Source organism: Lithobates pipiens, unplaced genomic scaffold, assembly GCF_037356315.1.
Source record: "Lithobates pipiens isolate NorthernLeopardFrog02 unplaced genomic scaffold, aLitPip1_a1.2 Scaffold_13, whole genome shotgun sequence".
In the NCBI taxonomy this organism is placed as follows: domain Eukaryota; kingdom Metazoa; phylum Chordata; class Amphibia; order Anura; family Ranidae; genus Lithobates; species Lithobates pipiens.
Window position 1 is genome coordinate 387,741,337 of NW_027507718.1, and position 17,367 is coordinate 387,758,703.

Consider the following 17,367-nt stretch of genomic DNA (forward strand, 5'->3'; position numbering starts at 1 on the left):
TAGTAAAGCACAGACACATGTAGAACAGTTCAAAACTGTAACTTTATTCCAGATTCAGGCAAGTACTATCACCTCAGTGAGGCACAGATATACATTGCCTCTGGATTGAGATGTATAAACTTCAGCTTTAGTCCAGATTCCGGCAGGAACTATCACCTAAGTGATGTACAGAATAGGAGTCACCTCTGGATTAGAATATATGAGTGATAGTTCCTCTCCTTTAGTGAGCTGACACGCACGCCTCTCTGAAAAGCATGTGGTACTACGAAACGCTAGCAGTCCCAGGCCTCACCTGCCTTCTCCTCCTGCCCTTTTCTTCCCAGTCCAGCTCAGGAAAGGTCCAGGCCAACCCTGGTTCACTCCGATCGGTTTGCAGCTACTTCTTGCTTCGGAACATGGTGGAAACCTTCCAGCTCTGGAGTCTCTGAACCTCCATCACCTTCCGGCGAAGATCTGTTTGGCATTCCAGCACTGGAATCTCTGAACTTCCAGCCCTTGGCATTAAAGCGGTTGTATACCCGCTGATTTTTTTTTCTACTCACCTGCAAAGGAAAAGGCATAATAAGCTAGCATGCGCCGCATACTAGGTCATTATGAAATACTTACCTTAGAATGAGGCCCCGACATCTGGCCCGATCCACGCCGACGGAGCTGACATGTTCTTTCTGCATTTCTTCTGGGTATCGCGGCTCCGGCACTGCGAGTGGCCGGAACCGCGATATCGTCACTCCCGCCCATGCGCACGGGAGATTTTCTCAGCCTAGAATCCACTGTGCGCATGCGCCGCTGCAGTCAGCAGCGCATTGCGAGGGGAATATCTCCTAAACCGTACAGGTTTAGGAGATATTTTTTTTTTTACCTACAGGTAAGCCTTATTATAGGCTTTCCTGTAGGTAAAAGTCCCAAATTTGACTATACAACCACTTTAAAGTGTTTCTGCACCTAAAAAAAAATATTAAAAGCCAGCAGCTACTAATATTGCAGCTGCTGACTTTTAATAAATGGACACTTACCTGTCCCAGGGTCCAGTGATGTCGGCGGCAGATGACGAGCGATCGCTCGTCTCTCTGCTGCCCCCGCCGCCATTCTCTGTCAGGGAATCGGGAAGTGAAGCGTTGCGGCTTCACTGCCCGGTTCCCTACTGCGCATGCGCGAGTCGCGCTGCGCGTCTCTTCTGGACTCCGTTGTGTCCTGGGAACTGTGTGTTTCCCAGAACACAACGGGGGGGCGGGGCATCTGCAGGGGTCTGCGTCGGTCTGTCCCGGATGTGGGTGCAGATACCTGGATTATCCAGGTAACTGCACCCCCTCCCCCCTGAAAGGTGCCGATTGTGGCAACGGAGGGGGGGGAGGGATCAGATGAGCGGAACTTCCTCTTTAGGGTGGAGAACCGCTTTAAGGTCACATCTTTCTGCCTATATGGATTAGTTCTCTTCCCATCACCAACTCCCCAGGGAACATGTGACCCCAGTGTATATGTATGGACCCGCCCCTGACCAAGTAAATTAACGATTGGATAAGGGCCCATACACGCTGCCTGTCCTTCAGAGCCTGACCCGCCTTCTATCCAGAAGATTCCACTGGAGACCAAGGGAGTGTTTTCCAGGGTGATGAACAGGTATAACAACTCCCTAACCCAAACAAACCTCCAGGCCTGTATAAAATACAGTAAGGCACTGACAATTTAACCTAACTTCTAAACTAATAGCACCCACCTATAGTGGTGGGCACTACACTTGTCTTCGGGTCCCCAGTGCTGCTATGTTGACTATGGGAAGCCGGCTGTGCTTTGTGTAGGGTCCCGCAGCCTTCTGGCACCTGTGGGGGTGGGGACTTCCGCTCAGATTGCCTAGGTAGTCCCAGCATAAATAGGGGTGGGCACCCGCCAAATTTAGGTACCTGCCCTCCCCCCCAAAAAACTTCAATATGGAGAAACTTGGGGGGGGGGATAAGTGGATCTTCCCTTTTTATTTGATATTCCACTCTAACGGGATGATATGATGGGCGATAGCACTGTGTACAATCCTGTTATAAACATGGACAGGGGCGGTGCTTTGTTGGACAATGGTCCACTTATATACAGGGAGGGGGTGGGGCTTGGCAAAGTGCGGCTGACAATCACACAGTTCACTAACACAGGGACCGGACCTGCCAATCACACAGTCCAATTACACAATGAGGGGCGGGGCTTAGCGCAGTGCGAGCGACAGACACACAACCCCACTAACACAGGGAAGGGCGTGGCCTAGCAGAGTGCTGAATACAGGCATACAACCCACTAACACAGGGGCGGGGCTTAGCCGAGTTCGGCTTTTTTTTTTAGAGGAGTTCTGCTGACAGGCACCCAGTCCAATTGTACAGGGACTGGGCGGGGCCTAGCGTAGGACAGGCACACGATGCACTAACATAGAGGCGTGGCTTAGCGGAGTGCGACTGTCACGGGGGCGGGGGCTTAGCGGCGTGCGGAGAACCTACACACAGCCCACTAACACAGGGATGGGCGGGGTCTAGCGGAGTGCGGCTGACAGACACACGGGGATTAGGGCGGAGCTTAGCAGAAAGAGTGAGCGAAGCCAAAGCCGGCCCGGAGCTCGCAGCAGCCCCGGGGAGATGAGCAGGCTGAGCGCGCCGGGGGATGGTGCAGCGCTATGAATATACATGGGGGTCATGGCACAACCGGCGGGGCCGAGGACAGCGAGTCTCCTCCCGGGATGAGCGATGACATGGAGGTGAATCATGACGGCTGCAGGAAGAGAGGAGCACCGAGCATCCCTCCGCCGTGCTACCCGCTCCTCCCCGGGACACACAGCTTCACCGAGGACGGTCCATGGAGCCGATCACCTACCGGAGATCAGCCGAGCCTCTCTCCCCGCACCTCCCAGTCCTCTCGCCCCATGCTGGCCGCCGTCTTCGTCTTATTGCTCCTCTCTGTGTATCCTCTATGGCGGCAGCAGCACCGGGGTCAGTCCGAAGGAGCCCCGGGAGGGCAGCTGAGCTTCACCGTCCTCATACTGTCCATCGCCGTCTACCTGGGCTGTGCCCTGTGTGCCCTGATCATCGGATCACTGTGTGCCCTCTACTGGACCGCCAGATCCACCCCTCCACCAGACTTCACCCGGGCCAGGACCCCCCGACAGGTGAGACTCGCCCCGGAGGAGGCTTCTGTCATCATTGTCTGTGTACGGGACCCATTCACATCATCACCGGGTGTCCGATTCCTACACTTCACACCGACACATGGCAACAAAGTAGGCTAGGATGGATGTGTACACAGCAGTGTGGTACTATGTGTGCCCCCCTTCACCTCGACCCGCTACCCTATCCTGATACTCCTCACCTTGACCCACTACCCCCTCAACCCGACCGTTATACGCCAAGTCGTTAACCCCCACATGCCAACCCGCTATACCCCATCCCGCTACCCCCTCACCCTGAACCGCTATACCCCATCCCGCTATACCCCCTCACCCTGACCCGCTATACCCCATCCCGCTATACCCCCTCTCCCGCTACCCCCTCACCCTGACCCGCTACACCCCCCATCCCGCTACCCCCTCACCTTGACCCGCTACACCCCCATCCCAACACACTACATATCCTGACCTGCTACACCTTACTCCAACCCACTACATCTCACCCCTAGGCATATACACCTCACCCCAACCCACTACATTCAATCCTAATTTATTAGCCGTTTTCATTAGCTGGGCCAGGACATCGTTACTCCCACTTACATTTGGGAGTTAATTCATCTTGGCATTACAGAGTATGGTGCTATGTGCTACCCCCTCATCCCAACACACTACACTTCACCCCAAGGCATTGCATCTCACCCCGACCCACTACATCCCATCCCAACTCATTAGCCATTTTCATTGGCTAGGCCTAGACAATGTCACTCCCACTCATATGTGGGAGTTAAAGGAGAAGTCCAGCCTGAGCTCGTTAGGCTGGGCTTCTCCTATGGATCAAAGGACTGCAATTTGTTTTGCACTCCTGTGACCCTTATTCAACAGAGATTGAGCGAAGTCCGCTCTCTGCTGATGTCACAGAAATCAGTCTGGGCACCGTGACAATGAAGGCTGGATATGCCAGGTGCCTGGACTGACACCTGTCAGCAAGGCTGCCTTAGATGGCCACTACCCGCCCCTCCACAGCTCAGCACTCCAATGAGCGAGGAGTGGGCACAGCAGAGAGCTGCTGATTGACGGTCTGCAGCTCTCTGCTCGGGGATCTGTTAGAATTGAGTGATTGGTGGTTTTCGATTGCTCGGTTCTCAGTGCAGAGGCAGCGGGGGGACCGATGCTGCATCCACCTAGGTAAGTATGAATAGGGGGGAAAAAAAACAAAGAAACCCATACTTCTCTTTTAATTCATCTTGGTATTAACAAAATTGTACACTGTGCTGTGTGTCAGGTGGACAGGTAGATAAGAAACTTTAATACAGAAAATAAATAATATGACAGAAACAAACTGAGCACTAAAAACTATTTAATTTGTTTTTAATATTTTAACCACTTGCTTACTGGGCACTTAAACCCCCCTCCTGCCCAGACCAATTTTCAGCTTTCAGCGCTGATGCACTTTGAATGACAATTGCGCGGTCCTACAACACTGTACCCAAATGAAATTTTTTATCATTTTTTTCCCCCACAAATAGAGCTTTCTTTTGGTGGTATTTAATTCCAACTGGGAGTTTTATTTTTTGCTAAACAAACAAAAAAAAATGCAAAAAAAATAAAAATAAAAATCATGTTTAAACAGGTCATTTTTCTCCTTCATTGAAATGCGCTGATGAGGCGGCGCTGGTGGGCACTGATAGGCTGCACTGATAGGCACAGATAAGGTGGCACTGATGGGCACAGATAAGGCGGCACGAATGGGTGGCACTGATGGGTACCACTGGTAGATGACACTGATGGGCACGGATATGTGGCACTGAGGTGCAGCACTGTTTTTGTGGCAGACTGTGGGCACTGATAGGTGGCACTGTGGGCCATGATGTTTGGCACTGATGGGGGGCACTTTTTTATTCTATAGGTGGCACTGTCAGGGGGCAGGTGGGCACTGATACGCTGGCCGATCACGGCCGCCGGTGATCGGCTTTTTTTTTTCTCTCCTCGCGCTGTCAGCACGAGGAGGAAAAATAGCCGATTACGGCTCTGTTTTGTCACATGATCAGCTGTCATTGGCTGACAGCTGATCACGTGGTAAGGGGTCGGGATCGACCCCTTGCTCGAAACCGTGATCAGGCGAGTCTCGTAGACTCACTGATCACAGAGCTCGCCGCGCGTGCACGGGACGACGTCAATAGACGTCGTCCCGGCAAAGCAGGTCCGTGCTGTGGCCATCATTCGGCTATAGCGCGGATCTCTAGAGGTTAAACAAACTATCCCATCCATTCACATCTCCATGCTTTATTTTGCTGAGATATCACTTTGAAAAACACCCTCCTGCATTCCTATCTGTGACATTCTTCAGTAAGGGTAGATAATTTATCATTTACTTCCTGGAATCCATCTGCCCTGAGCTCAGACACGCAGTCAAGAGGTGTGCTTAGCTGAGAGAGCCCCCTCCTCCAGATGAAAAAAAATATGCTAATGAAGACTTCTGGGATGTCTGACATCATTTTGGCCTAAGCTAAAGAAATATAAACCCATAGATATAATATACCCTCCTATTTATGTACTAATGTTAGCAGCATAAATATTAAAAATAGTTAATGTTGATTGAGAGCGCTTCGTTCCACTTTACCAATCCTACCTGTGCATCATTTTTTTTTTTTCTCTCTAAAGTTCCACTTTAATAAAATGTCGCTGTGACATTTTAATAAAATTCACACAAAAGCACACTACATTGGTAAGCAGTGTCCTCCCCGCACACAGCAGTGGCTGGGCGTTCGTGTCATTTTGTACCATATCAATAAAGGTAAATGGGAACTGAAGCCACAGGCAGATTCTTCCCTGCAGCTGCAATCCTCTGCCCAGCTTGTTCCAGGTGCTGAGACTTCAGCTCTGTTGATTGGCCGCAGCGAGATCATGTAACTCTTGCACATGCTCCAGGGTTGTTCTGGTGTCCTATCATATGCTGTCCCCCATCGAATAGTGTCCGTTGTGTACTGCGAATGCGCAATACACAGCGCACACACAGATTCCGAAAATAGCCGAGGATGAACGGCGCCTGCGCCGTGAGTCCAGGTTCTATCCTCACCATCCAAGTGGACATAGAGTTGGAATATAAAAGATCCGAGCGCAGCGAGGCCGAGCCCGAAGCATGGCGAGCGGCCCTCTAATTTTCCCAACCCTATGTCCACTTGGATGGTGGGGCTACCACCTCCACTCACGGCGCAGCGCCGTTCATCTTCTGAGATTTTCTGAAGCTTCGCCTGCTCCGTACTGCGCATGTGCAGTACGGGGCGGACACTATATGATGGCAGGACACTATCTGCCAGAACACCGGCACACAGGAGCTGTGCTGACAAGGTACCCCTAGATCAGCGGTCTCAAACTGGTGGCCCTCCAGCTATTGTGAAACTACAAGTCCCATGAGGCATTGCAAGGGCTAATAGTTACAAGCATGACTCCTGCAGGCAGAGGCATGAATGGGACCTGTAGTTTTGCAACAGTTGGGCCACCTGTTTGATACCCCTGCCCTAGATGGTTTTACACTGTACAGAATACTGAGATCAGGCTAGGTATATTTTATTACAGAAGAGACATAGCATGTTCCTTTTACAATAAATATTCTTCCTGCTCTCTACTTTTATCTCTGACACTTTAAAAAAACAATACAAAGACAAACCGTGCCATGCACTGTAACAACGCATCACACCACCCCTACACAACGCACATCAGCGGGCACACAGTATACAGAGCTGGTGTGAATGGGTCCTAAGAGAAGCCCACGTATTATTGTGACATCCTTTGGTCACCCTGCGGTGTTGTAATAAATATACTTCAGAAGAATGAATGAATGCAGCTGGGAATTCAGGAACTACAGGAAACAAATGTTCAACAACCAGCGCTCTTGTTTTATTGGGCTGATGCTGAAAAGAAAAGGGAAATGTTCATATTGGTGGTCATGTATTATTGTGAGGTCCTTGGATGAGGATTGCTGAGATTCCTCTGCTGGTGTTGATGCATCTCTTAGCCCTTGTACACACGGTCGGAGATTCCGACAACCAAATCTGTCGGATTAATTTCGGAAGAGATGTTGCATACACACGGTCGGACTAAGTTGTTGTAAAATCCGATTGTACATAACGTGATGACGTTATTTCATTACGACGGGACTACGTTCAGGCTAGTAGCCAATAGCTTTGGTCTAGGAATTTGATCTGAGCATGCGTGGCACTTTGTCCGTCGGAGTAGGCTACACATGATCGGAGCATGTCCGATAGGAGCATTTTGTCGGAAAATTTTACCGGCAAGTTGGAAAACTTGGTCCATTGGATATTCCGACGGAAACAGTCCGATGCAGACCACACACAGTCGGAATATCCGACAAAACGGTCTGATAGGAAACATTCCGTCTGAATCTCCGACCGTGTGTACAAGGGCTTAGAGCTCATGCACATGGGTGTACTCACAAGTAGGGTTGCACTGATATCGGTATCGGTGCCAATATTGAGCATTAGCATGAGTACTCGTACAAATACTCTGATCCCTAAAACCAATACCTTTTGTGGTGCAATTTGATCCCATACAAAATAAATTGGCTCAGATTGCATTGCAAAGAATTGCATGCGCTTAAAACGGGAATGTTGTGCGATTACTATCTGAATATCATGCTGTCAGTCTGGGTTTACACTAGGGCTGAAACAACTAATCGATTATGAAATGAATCGATTACTATTTTCATAATCGATTAATCAGGCAGTAACATAATGGGGATAAAAAAACTAAAATGAGCCCTTTATAGTACAAAAAGAGCAAATCGCTAGTGTAAATATTCGTTCTACAGTAAAAAATTCACTACCTACAGTAGTGATTATATATATATATATATATATATATATATATATATATATATATATATATATATATATATATATATATATATATATTTTTTTTTTTCCTTCTATAAAGGGCTCATTTTAGTCTTTTTAACCCCCATTATGTTACTAAATTTCTTAGGCCTAGTTCACATCTATATGTTTGTTGGCGTTTTTTGCAGAAACGCCCTACAGTTCATTTACATGGTTTCCTATGGGACATGTTCACATCTGTGCTTTTATTTCAGCCGCTGCGTATTTGGAAACGGTCAGGGAAGTTTAAATGCAAAACTGTGCTTCTTTGGCTCAATATACTTCAATGGAGAAGCTGCAGAAAAGCATGTAATGCGTTTTTGAAGCAATTGGTGTTTTTTAATCTGCCCAAAAAAATGCAAAATTGCAAATTTGCAGTAATTTCACGTGTGCAGAAATCAAAAACGCACAGCAGAAACGGATCAAAAGTAAACTGTATAGATGCCTACCGAGCTTTATGTTGGCCACACGGATCAATTTTCAGATGAGAATATTCAGATGAAAAATCTTTGTACATTCGCTGAATTGAAGACTTTTGTTTGAAACAATAATCGGCCAACGAATCGATTATGAAAATAATCGTTAGTTGCAGCCCTCGTTTACACAGGAGCAGTGCAGGGAACCGCGTTCATTTGGTATAGGCTTAATTTGCCCGCAAAGGTATTGAAACTCGGTATCAGTGAGTACTTGACCGAAAGTATCGGTACTGGTACTTGCTGGTTAAAAAAACCCCCAAAAAACTGGTTTTGCTGCAACCCTGCTGTCAAGAAGTAACATATTTCAGTGTCTGGGAGCCATGGTTTGTATCCAGATGCCAGGGTGGATTTGATTTAAATCACTAGTAAAAAGGCTTGATTTAAAGCCACTTGATTTTAAATTAAAATTTTTAACCACTTGCCTACAGGGCACCTTCAGCCCCTTCCTGCCCAGGCCAATTTTCAGCTTTCAGCGCTGTCACACTTTGAATGACAATTGCACGGTCATGCTACACTGTAACCATGTGACTTTTTTTTTTATAATTTTTCTTCACACAAATAGAGCTTTCTTTTGGTGGTATTTAATCACTTCTGTTTTTCTTAGTTTCTGTCAGTAAATTTTGTAAATAAGTAAATTTTCACTGATGTGCACTGATAGGAGCCACTAATATGCTGCACTGATAGGCGGCACTAGATATTGATGGGCAGCACTGACTGGCATTGCTAATGGGAACTGATTGCTGGCACTTGTGGACACTTTATTGCAATCGGGGCACTGATGATCAGTGTCCTTATTACATGTCTCGATGTCCCCTGCAAGGAGATGCAGCTGATCGGCTCTCCTCGCCATACACTTTATCAGTGTGAGGCAATTAGAGTTGATTACAGGTATTTCCGTGTTTACATGTGACCATCTGTGATTGGACACAGCCGATCAATTGGTGAAGGGCCGTAGCTCTTTACAGTGATCTGGGATGCAATGTTTCCTAGCAACACGGCACGGGCATTCTGGGATGATGTCATCCCAGAACGAGAGCTGCAGTGCCCCGCCGTCATTTGACGGTGGGCGGGCGGCAAGCAGTTGAAGAGCAAATGTCATCTCTGTCCTGCAGCTGCTCCTCCTGATCCGCTGTTGACTCACCAACAGTTTCACTTTAAGGGGGCGGCTGGTGTTGCGGCAGTGAGACGAGGTGAGGGACATGGTGGCTCCGGGTGAGTGGATGCCCGCTAACAGGCGCCGCTATGATGGGTCTGAAATGACAGGTGCTCTTTAAATGTAAGGACTTATTCTTGCTGGTAGTGTGAATCTTTAATGTTTGCAAACAAAAGGAAGGTTTCCTATTTAGAATAATAAGCTGTCAGGTTAGTAAAACCACGATATCAGAACCGAGTTTAGGTTAATCACACATAGTTGAACTACTACAAATTATTTTATTTAATTAAATCAATAACATCCATGTTTAGTAACATAGTGAAGCCCGCAGATAAAAAACGTAAGAACTATATTGTAGTGCACTTACAGTGATGAAGTTACACACGCGCGTCTAGTAGTAGTAGCAGTAAATATCGTCAATATTCCATATTCAGCATGCTTGCATCAGTCAGGCGATATTTCTATTTTAGATGCTCGTGTGTAACTTCATCACTGTAAGTGCCCTACAATAAAGTTCTTTTTTTATCTACTGGCTTCACTATGTTTTGTTGCTTCACCTTTTGCTTTACATGGTATGTGTAAACTATTTGGATTGCTGGAGCCTGAAGTTTAATGAAATACCCCGACTGCTTCTCTGGATTAATGTATGGTGGTTGAGAGAGATTGACATTAAAATTGACCGTATCCTGATGATCATCTTTCCATCTGAGAGAAAGTGAAAGTTGTGCTAATCATTTTCCCTATTTTGTGATCTGGTAAGCAGATTTGATACACATGTGTGTTGTGTAATCTTTCCTGCACTCCTTGGAAATGGTGGATGCCTCCTCACTATCATAAAGTATTTTCTACACTAGTCTCTTCAATGATGTCTATGATTCCCTCGGCCGTCCAAGACTCTCCTCCTGATTAGCTGGTGCACAGCCACGGCGCCATTGGCTCTCACAGCTTTCAATCAACGCCTGTTAGCCAATCGGGAGACAGAGGGTGCGGGGCCTGGTTCGGTGCCCCCATAGCAAGCTGCTGGTCTATGGGGGCACTCGTCAGGAGGGAGGGGCCAGGAGAGCAGAAGATGGACCAGAGAAGAGGAGGATCCAGGCTGCTCTGTGCAAAACCAACTGTTTAAGCAGTGCTTTTTGTTCGCAAGCAGGGCACTTTTAACCCCAAAGAAGGGGTACTTTCCTTCTCTGTGCAGTTGGTTTTGCACAGAGCAGCCAAGTTCCAGCTCACATTGCAGTTAGAGCAACCGTTTTTTTTATTTTTATTTTTTATTCCAAAAAGGTTTTACATGAATAAAACCTGATCATTGTAAGCACCCCTGGCCATGGTAAATGTTGTCTCAACACTCAAACTACTACATTTTCAGAGTAGGTTTGGTTCTTTTGCAATTAACGGAACCTGAAGTGGAAGTAAAGTCATACTTGCCTCCTTGCTAACAGTTCAGTTCAAGTCCACCCCAGCCAGGGTGGATAAAAATCAATGATTTAAAAAAAATCAGATTTTTGTTAAATCCTGATTTATTTATTTTTATTTAATTTTTTAATCAAATTAATTTTGCTAAAATCCTTTTGGTATACAAATTCATTTAAAGATAGTTTTCTGTTCAAGATACATTCATAATTTAGTTTATTCAGCATGAAATGGAGATTAGTTATGTAGCATGAGGCTGTATATTCTGCAATATTTATATTTTTGGTAAACTCATTTAAAGAATCCAAGTTCTGCAAGCTAACATGCACTGCATTTGATGCATTCACACAATTTCACAGTAACCATGAGATAAAACAAAGTAAAGGAATATTCCTTTATCTCATTGTTTTGCAAATCTATTTACACTACCAACTGTATGATCGATTCTGATATCGCTGTTTTTATTGCTTATTATTCTAAATGGGAAACCTTTGTTTGGCTGATACTTGCAAACATTAAAGATTCTAACTACCAGCAAGAATAAGTGCTTACGTTTTTAAAGAGCACCTGTCATTTCAGATCCATCATGGCAGCGCCTGATAGTGGGCATCCACTCATCTGCTGCTGCCACGTCCCTCACCTTGTGTCACTGCCGCATCCCCAGCCGTCCTATTAAAATGAATGGAACTGTCGGTGAGTCAACAGCGGGTCAGAGGAGGAGCCACTGCAGGACAGAGATGACACTTTCTCTTTAAAAATTATAATTTGAATCCAGTTAAAGTGGTTGTATAGTCAATTTTTTTGACTTTTACCTACAGGAAAGCCTATAATAAGGCTTACCTGTAGGTAAAAAAAAAAGATTCCCCTCGCAATGCGCTGCTGACTGCAGCGGCGCATGCGCACAGGGGATTCTCGTCTGGAAGCCCGGCAGACGCCGGACCCTTGCGGGAGTGACAATATCGCGGCTCTGGCCACTCTCAGCGCCGGAGCCGCGATACCCGGAAGAAACGCTGAGGGAACATGTCAGCTCACTCGGTGTGGATCGGGCCAGATGTCGGGGCCTCGTTCTAAGGTAAGTATTTCATAATGAGCTAGTATGCGGTGCATACTAGCTCATTATGCCTTTTCCTTTGCAGGTGAGTAGAAAAAAATAAAAATTCAGCGGGTTTACAACCGCTTTAATTTAAATCAAGCCTTTTTACTAGTGAATTAAATCGAATCCACCCTGTCCCTAGCACTGGGGCCTTCTCCTCCGCTCCTTCCAGGTGCAGGGCTTTGGGCACCTGGATGACTTAACTCCTGCACATGCGTAGGGGTCAGCCACCCTGGCACACGGGGAGCGTCCTGGTGATGTAAGCAGAGTTTTGCGTGCACAGAGCAGTTTACATGCCACAGAAGACTGAGAAGGCAGGTAGGTGTATTTGAATGTATAAAGACCATTGCAATACCTTTTCTGGGATAAATAGCCAGCCTGCTTGTAAGATTTTGTGTGATGCTGTTCGTTCTGCTTTAACTGTTTGTTTGAATTTCGTCAGTTTGTATTCACACATCAGTTGAAATGCATGGAAACGCATGGGCTGCATGTTTAGGAAAACCAAGCGCTTATTTGAAACTGCGGATGAACCAGTTTAAAAAAAAAAAAGTATCGTTCTACCTGCCCATAGGCGACTTGATTTTCTCTCGTTTAGCCCATAAGTTAAATAATCGATTTTTCCCTCATCCATTGCTATAAGGATGGATTGAGGATTCCTCATGGCCAGCTATTGTATCCAGGCCTCCCTGATTACGGTGGTGCTGCTGAAAAGTGACTGCATCTGATAGAAGGCAGTCCCTGTTTGGCCAATAATTTGCCACTCGGCTTAAGCTGGCTTTACACCAGTAAATTTTCTAATCAACGATCATACAAATATTTGTATGCATATTAAATGACTGGACGTTTGTAATTCAAAAGTACTACAAAATATCCTGTTCCTTTTGAACTGACTTTTCGACCACAGTGACGAGAAACATCAATTTGACCCCCACTAAATTCAAACGTTCTTGCAACAAAACATTTGGAACATAATTCTACTAGTTTATAGCTGGCTTAAATTGTTACTAAACCCACAACAGTAAAATAAGTGTATATACAGTAAAGCATGCGTGTTATACTCGCTGTGGAATCTAAGGGGTTAATCCTCTGCATTGTGTAAAAAGGCTGTTTGCTCCTGTCTTCTGATCCTCCCCATCTTTCACTGTCCCCAATCCATCTCCTGATAAGACGGCCTTTGGCGTCATTCTGCGCATGCTCAGTTTGGTGTATATTGCTAGAGAGCTTTAAATTTTTGCCAATTCAGCAAAAGCGGGAATTGGTGGATGTTCAGTCTGTCCAGCCAAGACGAGCGTGCTTGGGTTTAGTTGAAAACAGGATCTACAAGTCATGTTTTTGCTTGTTGATGGATGCATGTGTGTGACATTAATTGGAACCACATGTGAGTAATTTATTGCTGCCTTTCATGTTTGTAATTAGTGATCGAGAGCTAGATGTGATGTAGGTTGGTAATGATTTTTACAGATGCCATTAACCTAGTGATCAGGGTACCTTTTTTTTTTTTTTTTTTTTTTTTTTTTTTTTTTTTAAGGAAACGTGTACGGAGGGAAATATGCTATGTAATTATCTTGCAAATTAAGTTTGCTGATTGGAGGAGAAAGCAGAGAATTAACTTTGGATAGTTTATTATAAAAAATAAAAAACACAGCCTTGTGTTGCTTTGACTGCAGTGGAGAGTAATAAATGGACGGGGCTTTGTGTAATATCTGGCATTGATGCGTGTAGTAGAAAGCTGGCTGAGCAGAATTCCTTTTTTTTTTTCTTTTTGGTCAGGCTTCACAAGGTACATAAATGGCCTACACCTAAAGCAAGGGTGTTATTCGATTATAGTCAAAGCTGCACAGCTCGTGTGTTTAATTAAAAAAAACAAACAAAAGAAGCATTTTTTAAAAATGATTGCGGCTGTAATGAATTGTCGGGTCTTGGGTCCCAGTCCATTACCAGGCGCTTTTGGGTCTGGTATGAATATTACGGGGAACCGCAAACCAACAAAAAAACTGCGTGGAGGTCCCCCCAAAATCCATACCAGGCCCTTCAGGACTGCTATGGAAATTAAGGGGAACCCTGCACCAAATTAAAAAAAAATGTTGTAGGGGCCCCCCCAAAATCCATACCAGACCCTTATCTGAGCACGCAACCTGGCAGGCCACAGAAAAAGAGGGAGAGGTGAGAGAGTGCCCCCCCCCCCTCCTGAACCGTACCAGGCCACATGCTCTCAACATGGGGAGGGTGCTTTGGAGTAGCCACCCAATGCACCTTGTCCCCATGTTGATGGGGGCATGGGCCTCATCCCCGCAACCCTTGCCCGGTGGTTGTGGGGGGTATGTGGGCAGGGGGCTTATCGGAATCTGGAAGCCCCCTTTACCAAGGGGACCAACAGATCCCATCCCCCCCATGTGAATTGGTAAGGGGTACATTGTACACCTACCGTTTCACAAAACAAAGCCAAGTCCTTTATTAAAAGATTAAAAAAAAACATGTCCCGCGATGTCCAATCATCTTCTATCGCGTCGACCGACAAACCGGGGAAAAAAAACGCAACAGCTCCGCACTTCTTCTTCCTCTGATGCCTCGGGACGTCAGAGGAAGGCGGGGTCACCCGTTTAAGGCACTGAGTGGCCCAGCCCTCAGCTATATAATAGCTGTTACCAAGAAGACTCTTCACTCAGCGGGAGCCTCGCATGGAGGCGGAGTTGTTGCATTTACTTTTTTTTTTTTCGGTTTTTCGGTAGGCATGATAGACGATGAATGGACATCGTGTACCCCTTAATAATTCACATGGGGGGAGGCTGGGATCTGGGGGTCCCCTTGTTACAGGGGGCTTCCAGATTCCGATAAGCCCCCCACCCGCATACCCCCACAACCACCGGGCAAGGGTTGTGGGGATGAGGCCCTTGCCCCCATCAACATGGGGACAAGGTGCTTTGGGGGGGTGCTACTCCAAAGCACCCCCCCCATGTTGAGGGCATGTGGCCTGGTACGGCCCGGGGGGGGGCGCTCTTTCTTCCCCCCTCTTTTCCTGCGGCCTGCCAGGTTGTGTGCTTGGATAAGGGTCTGGTATGGATTTTGAAAGGGAGGGACCCTACGCCTTTTTTTTTTTTTTTTATTTGGCACAGGGTATGGATTTTGGGGGGACCCCCACGCAATTTTATTTTATTTTTTAATTGGTTTGGGGTTCCCCTTAATATTAATACCAAGCCCAAAGTGTCTGGTAATGGACTGGGGTGGGGGAGACCCATGCTGTTTTTTTTTTTTTTTTCCAATGAATTTTATCTATATTGCTGAGACCCAAAAATTCATTACAGCCGCGATGAGTTTTAAATTATTATTTTTTTTAAATTTAGAAATATAATTTTGCTGTGATACTGTTCTAAACACTGGAAAACTGCGCCACTTTACAGGCATACTATATACAACCCCCAGGCACAATATTTAAATGACTATTTCATTTTTATTGTTTCACTTTAAGCATTATTAAAATCACTAAAAAAACTTTTATTTTCATTGATACATGTCCCCAAACACTTTTTATGACAATAACTTGCATATAAGCCTTTAAAATTTAGCCCTTTTGATTTTTCATGTTAACCACTTGCCGACCGCCGCACGCCGATGTACGTCGGCAGAATGGCACGGGCAGGCATAAGCACATACATGTACGTCCTTTGCCTCCCGCGGGTCGGGGGCCCGATCGGGCCCCCGCCCGGTGCCTGCGGCGGTCGGTTTTCGTTCGGGAGCGATCCCGGACGAGGGGACGGCCATTCATTCATGGCCACCCCCTCGCGATCGCTCCCGACGAATGGAAATCCCCGGTGACATCACTTCCTCTCCTGTAATGTAAACACAGGAGAGGAAGTGATGTATTCTCTCCTCCGTGTCGGTATTTTTCGTTCCGACACGGAGGAGAGCGGATCAGTGAGTTGCACCAACACATCCCACACACAGTAGAACATGCCAGGCACACTCACACCCCCCCTTTACCCCCCGATCACCCCCCCAATTACCCCTGCCCCCCAGTCACAGTGACACCAATGTCATTTTTTTTTTGTTTTTTTTTTTTTTTGCATTGGTGTCATTTGTGACTGTAATAACTGTTAGGGCAGTTAGGGTTAGCCCCCTTTAGTTCTAATGTACCCCCCTAACCCCCCCAATAAAGGTTTAACCCCGTGATCACCCCCCGTCGCCAGTGTCACTAAGGCTGGGTTCACATTGCAGCGGTTTATGAGAACGAATGTGATTCGCACCGCACTGCAGTGCAAATCACATCCGATCTCTGTGCGATTCGAGTTCAGCCATTCGCCGCACCCGCCGCACCCGCCACACCCGCCGCACCCGCCGCAAATTCGCACGGGACCCTTTTTTTGGCCCGCAGCAGAATCGGATCGCATGGGTGTTCACACCATGCGATCCGAGTTTGCAGATCGCACTGCGATATGCGAACTGATCTGGGGGTGTCAGTAACATTTCACTGACACTCCCAGCAGTTCGCATAGGGCAGTGTGAACTGCCGCCGGGAGGCATGCGATGCGGGAACCCGCCGCGGATTCGCGGCGTTTCCGCATCGCTCCAGTGTGAACCCAGCCTAATAAGCGATCATTTTTCTGATCGCCGTATTAGTGTCACAGGTGACGCTAGTTAGGCAGGTAGGTATTTAGGTTCGCCGCAGCTTTTTATAGCGCTAGGGACCCCCATATACTACCGCATAAAGCCCCCTGATTGCCCCCTAGTTAACCCTTTCACCAGTGATCACCATATAACTGTTACAGGTGACGCTGGTTGGTTAGTTATTTTTTTATAGTTTCAGGGCACCCGCCATTTATTACCTAATAAAGGTTTAACCCCCTGATCACCCGGCAGGTGTCATTTGTGACTAATAACTGTTAGGGCAGTTAGGGTTAGCCCCCTTTAGTTCTAAGGTACCCCCCTAACCCCCCCAATAAAGGTTTAACCCCGTGATCACCCCCCGTCGCCAGTGTCACTAAGGCTGGGTTCACATTGCAGCGGTTTATGAGAACGGATGTGATTCGCACCGCACTGCAGTGCAAATCACATCCGATCTCTGTGCGATTCGAGTTCAGCTATACAGATAGTATGGCTGAATTCGTGTCGCACCCGCCGCAAACTCGCACGGGACCCTTTTTTTGGTCCGCAGCAGAATCGGATCGCATGGGTGTTCACACCATGCGATCCAAGTTTGCAGATCGCACTGCGATATG

General features: G+C 46.8%; 1 protein-coding gene across 1 annotated transcript in view; it reads left to right on the forward strand.

Moving 5' to 3' along the window:
• Positions 1 to 2,531: 2,531 nt before the first annotated feature.
• SNX25 (sorting nexin 25) overlaps positions 2,532 to 17,367 on the forward strand; it is a 229,212-nt gene continuing 214,376 nt past the window's right edge. Inside the window, exon 1 of the mRNA XM_077477313.1 lies at positions 2,532 to 3,136. Within this exon, the coding sequence (XP_077333439.1) occupies positions 2,648 to 3,136 (489 nt within the window). The 5' untranslated portion in view covers positions 2,532 to 2,647. The remainder of the gene's footprint in view (positions 3,137 to 17,367) is intronic.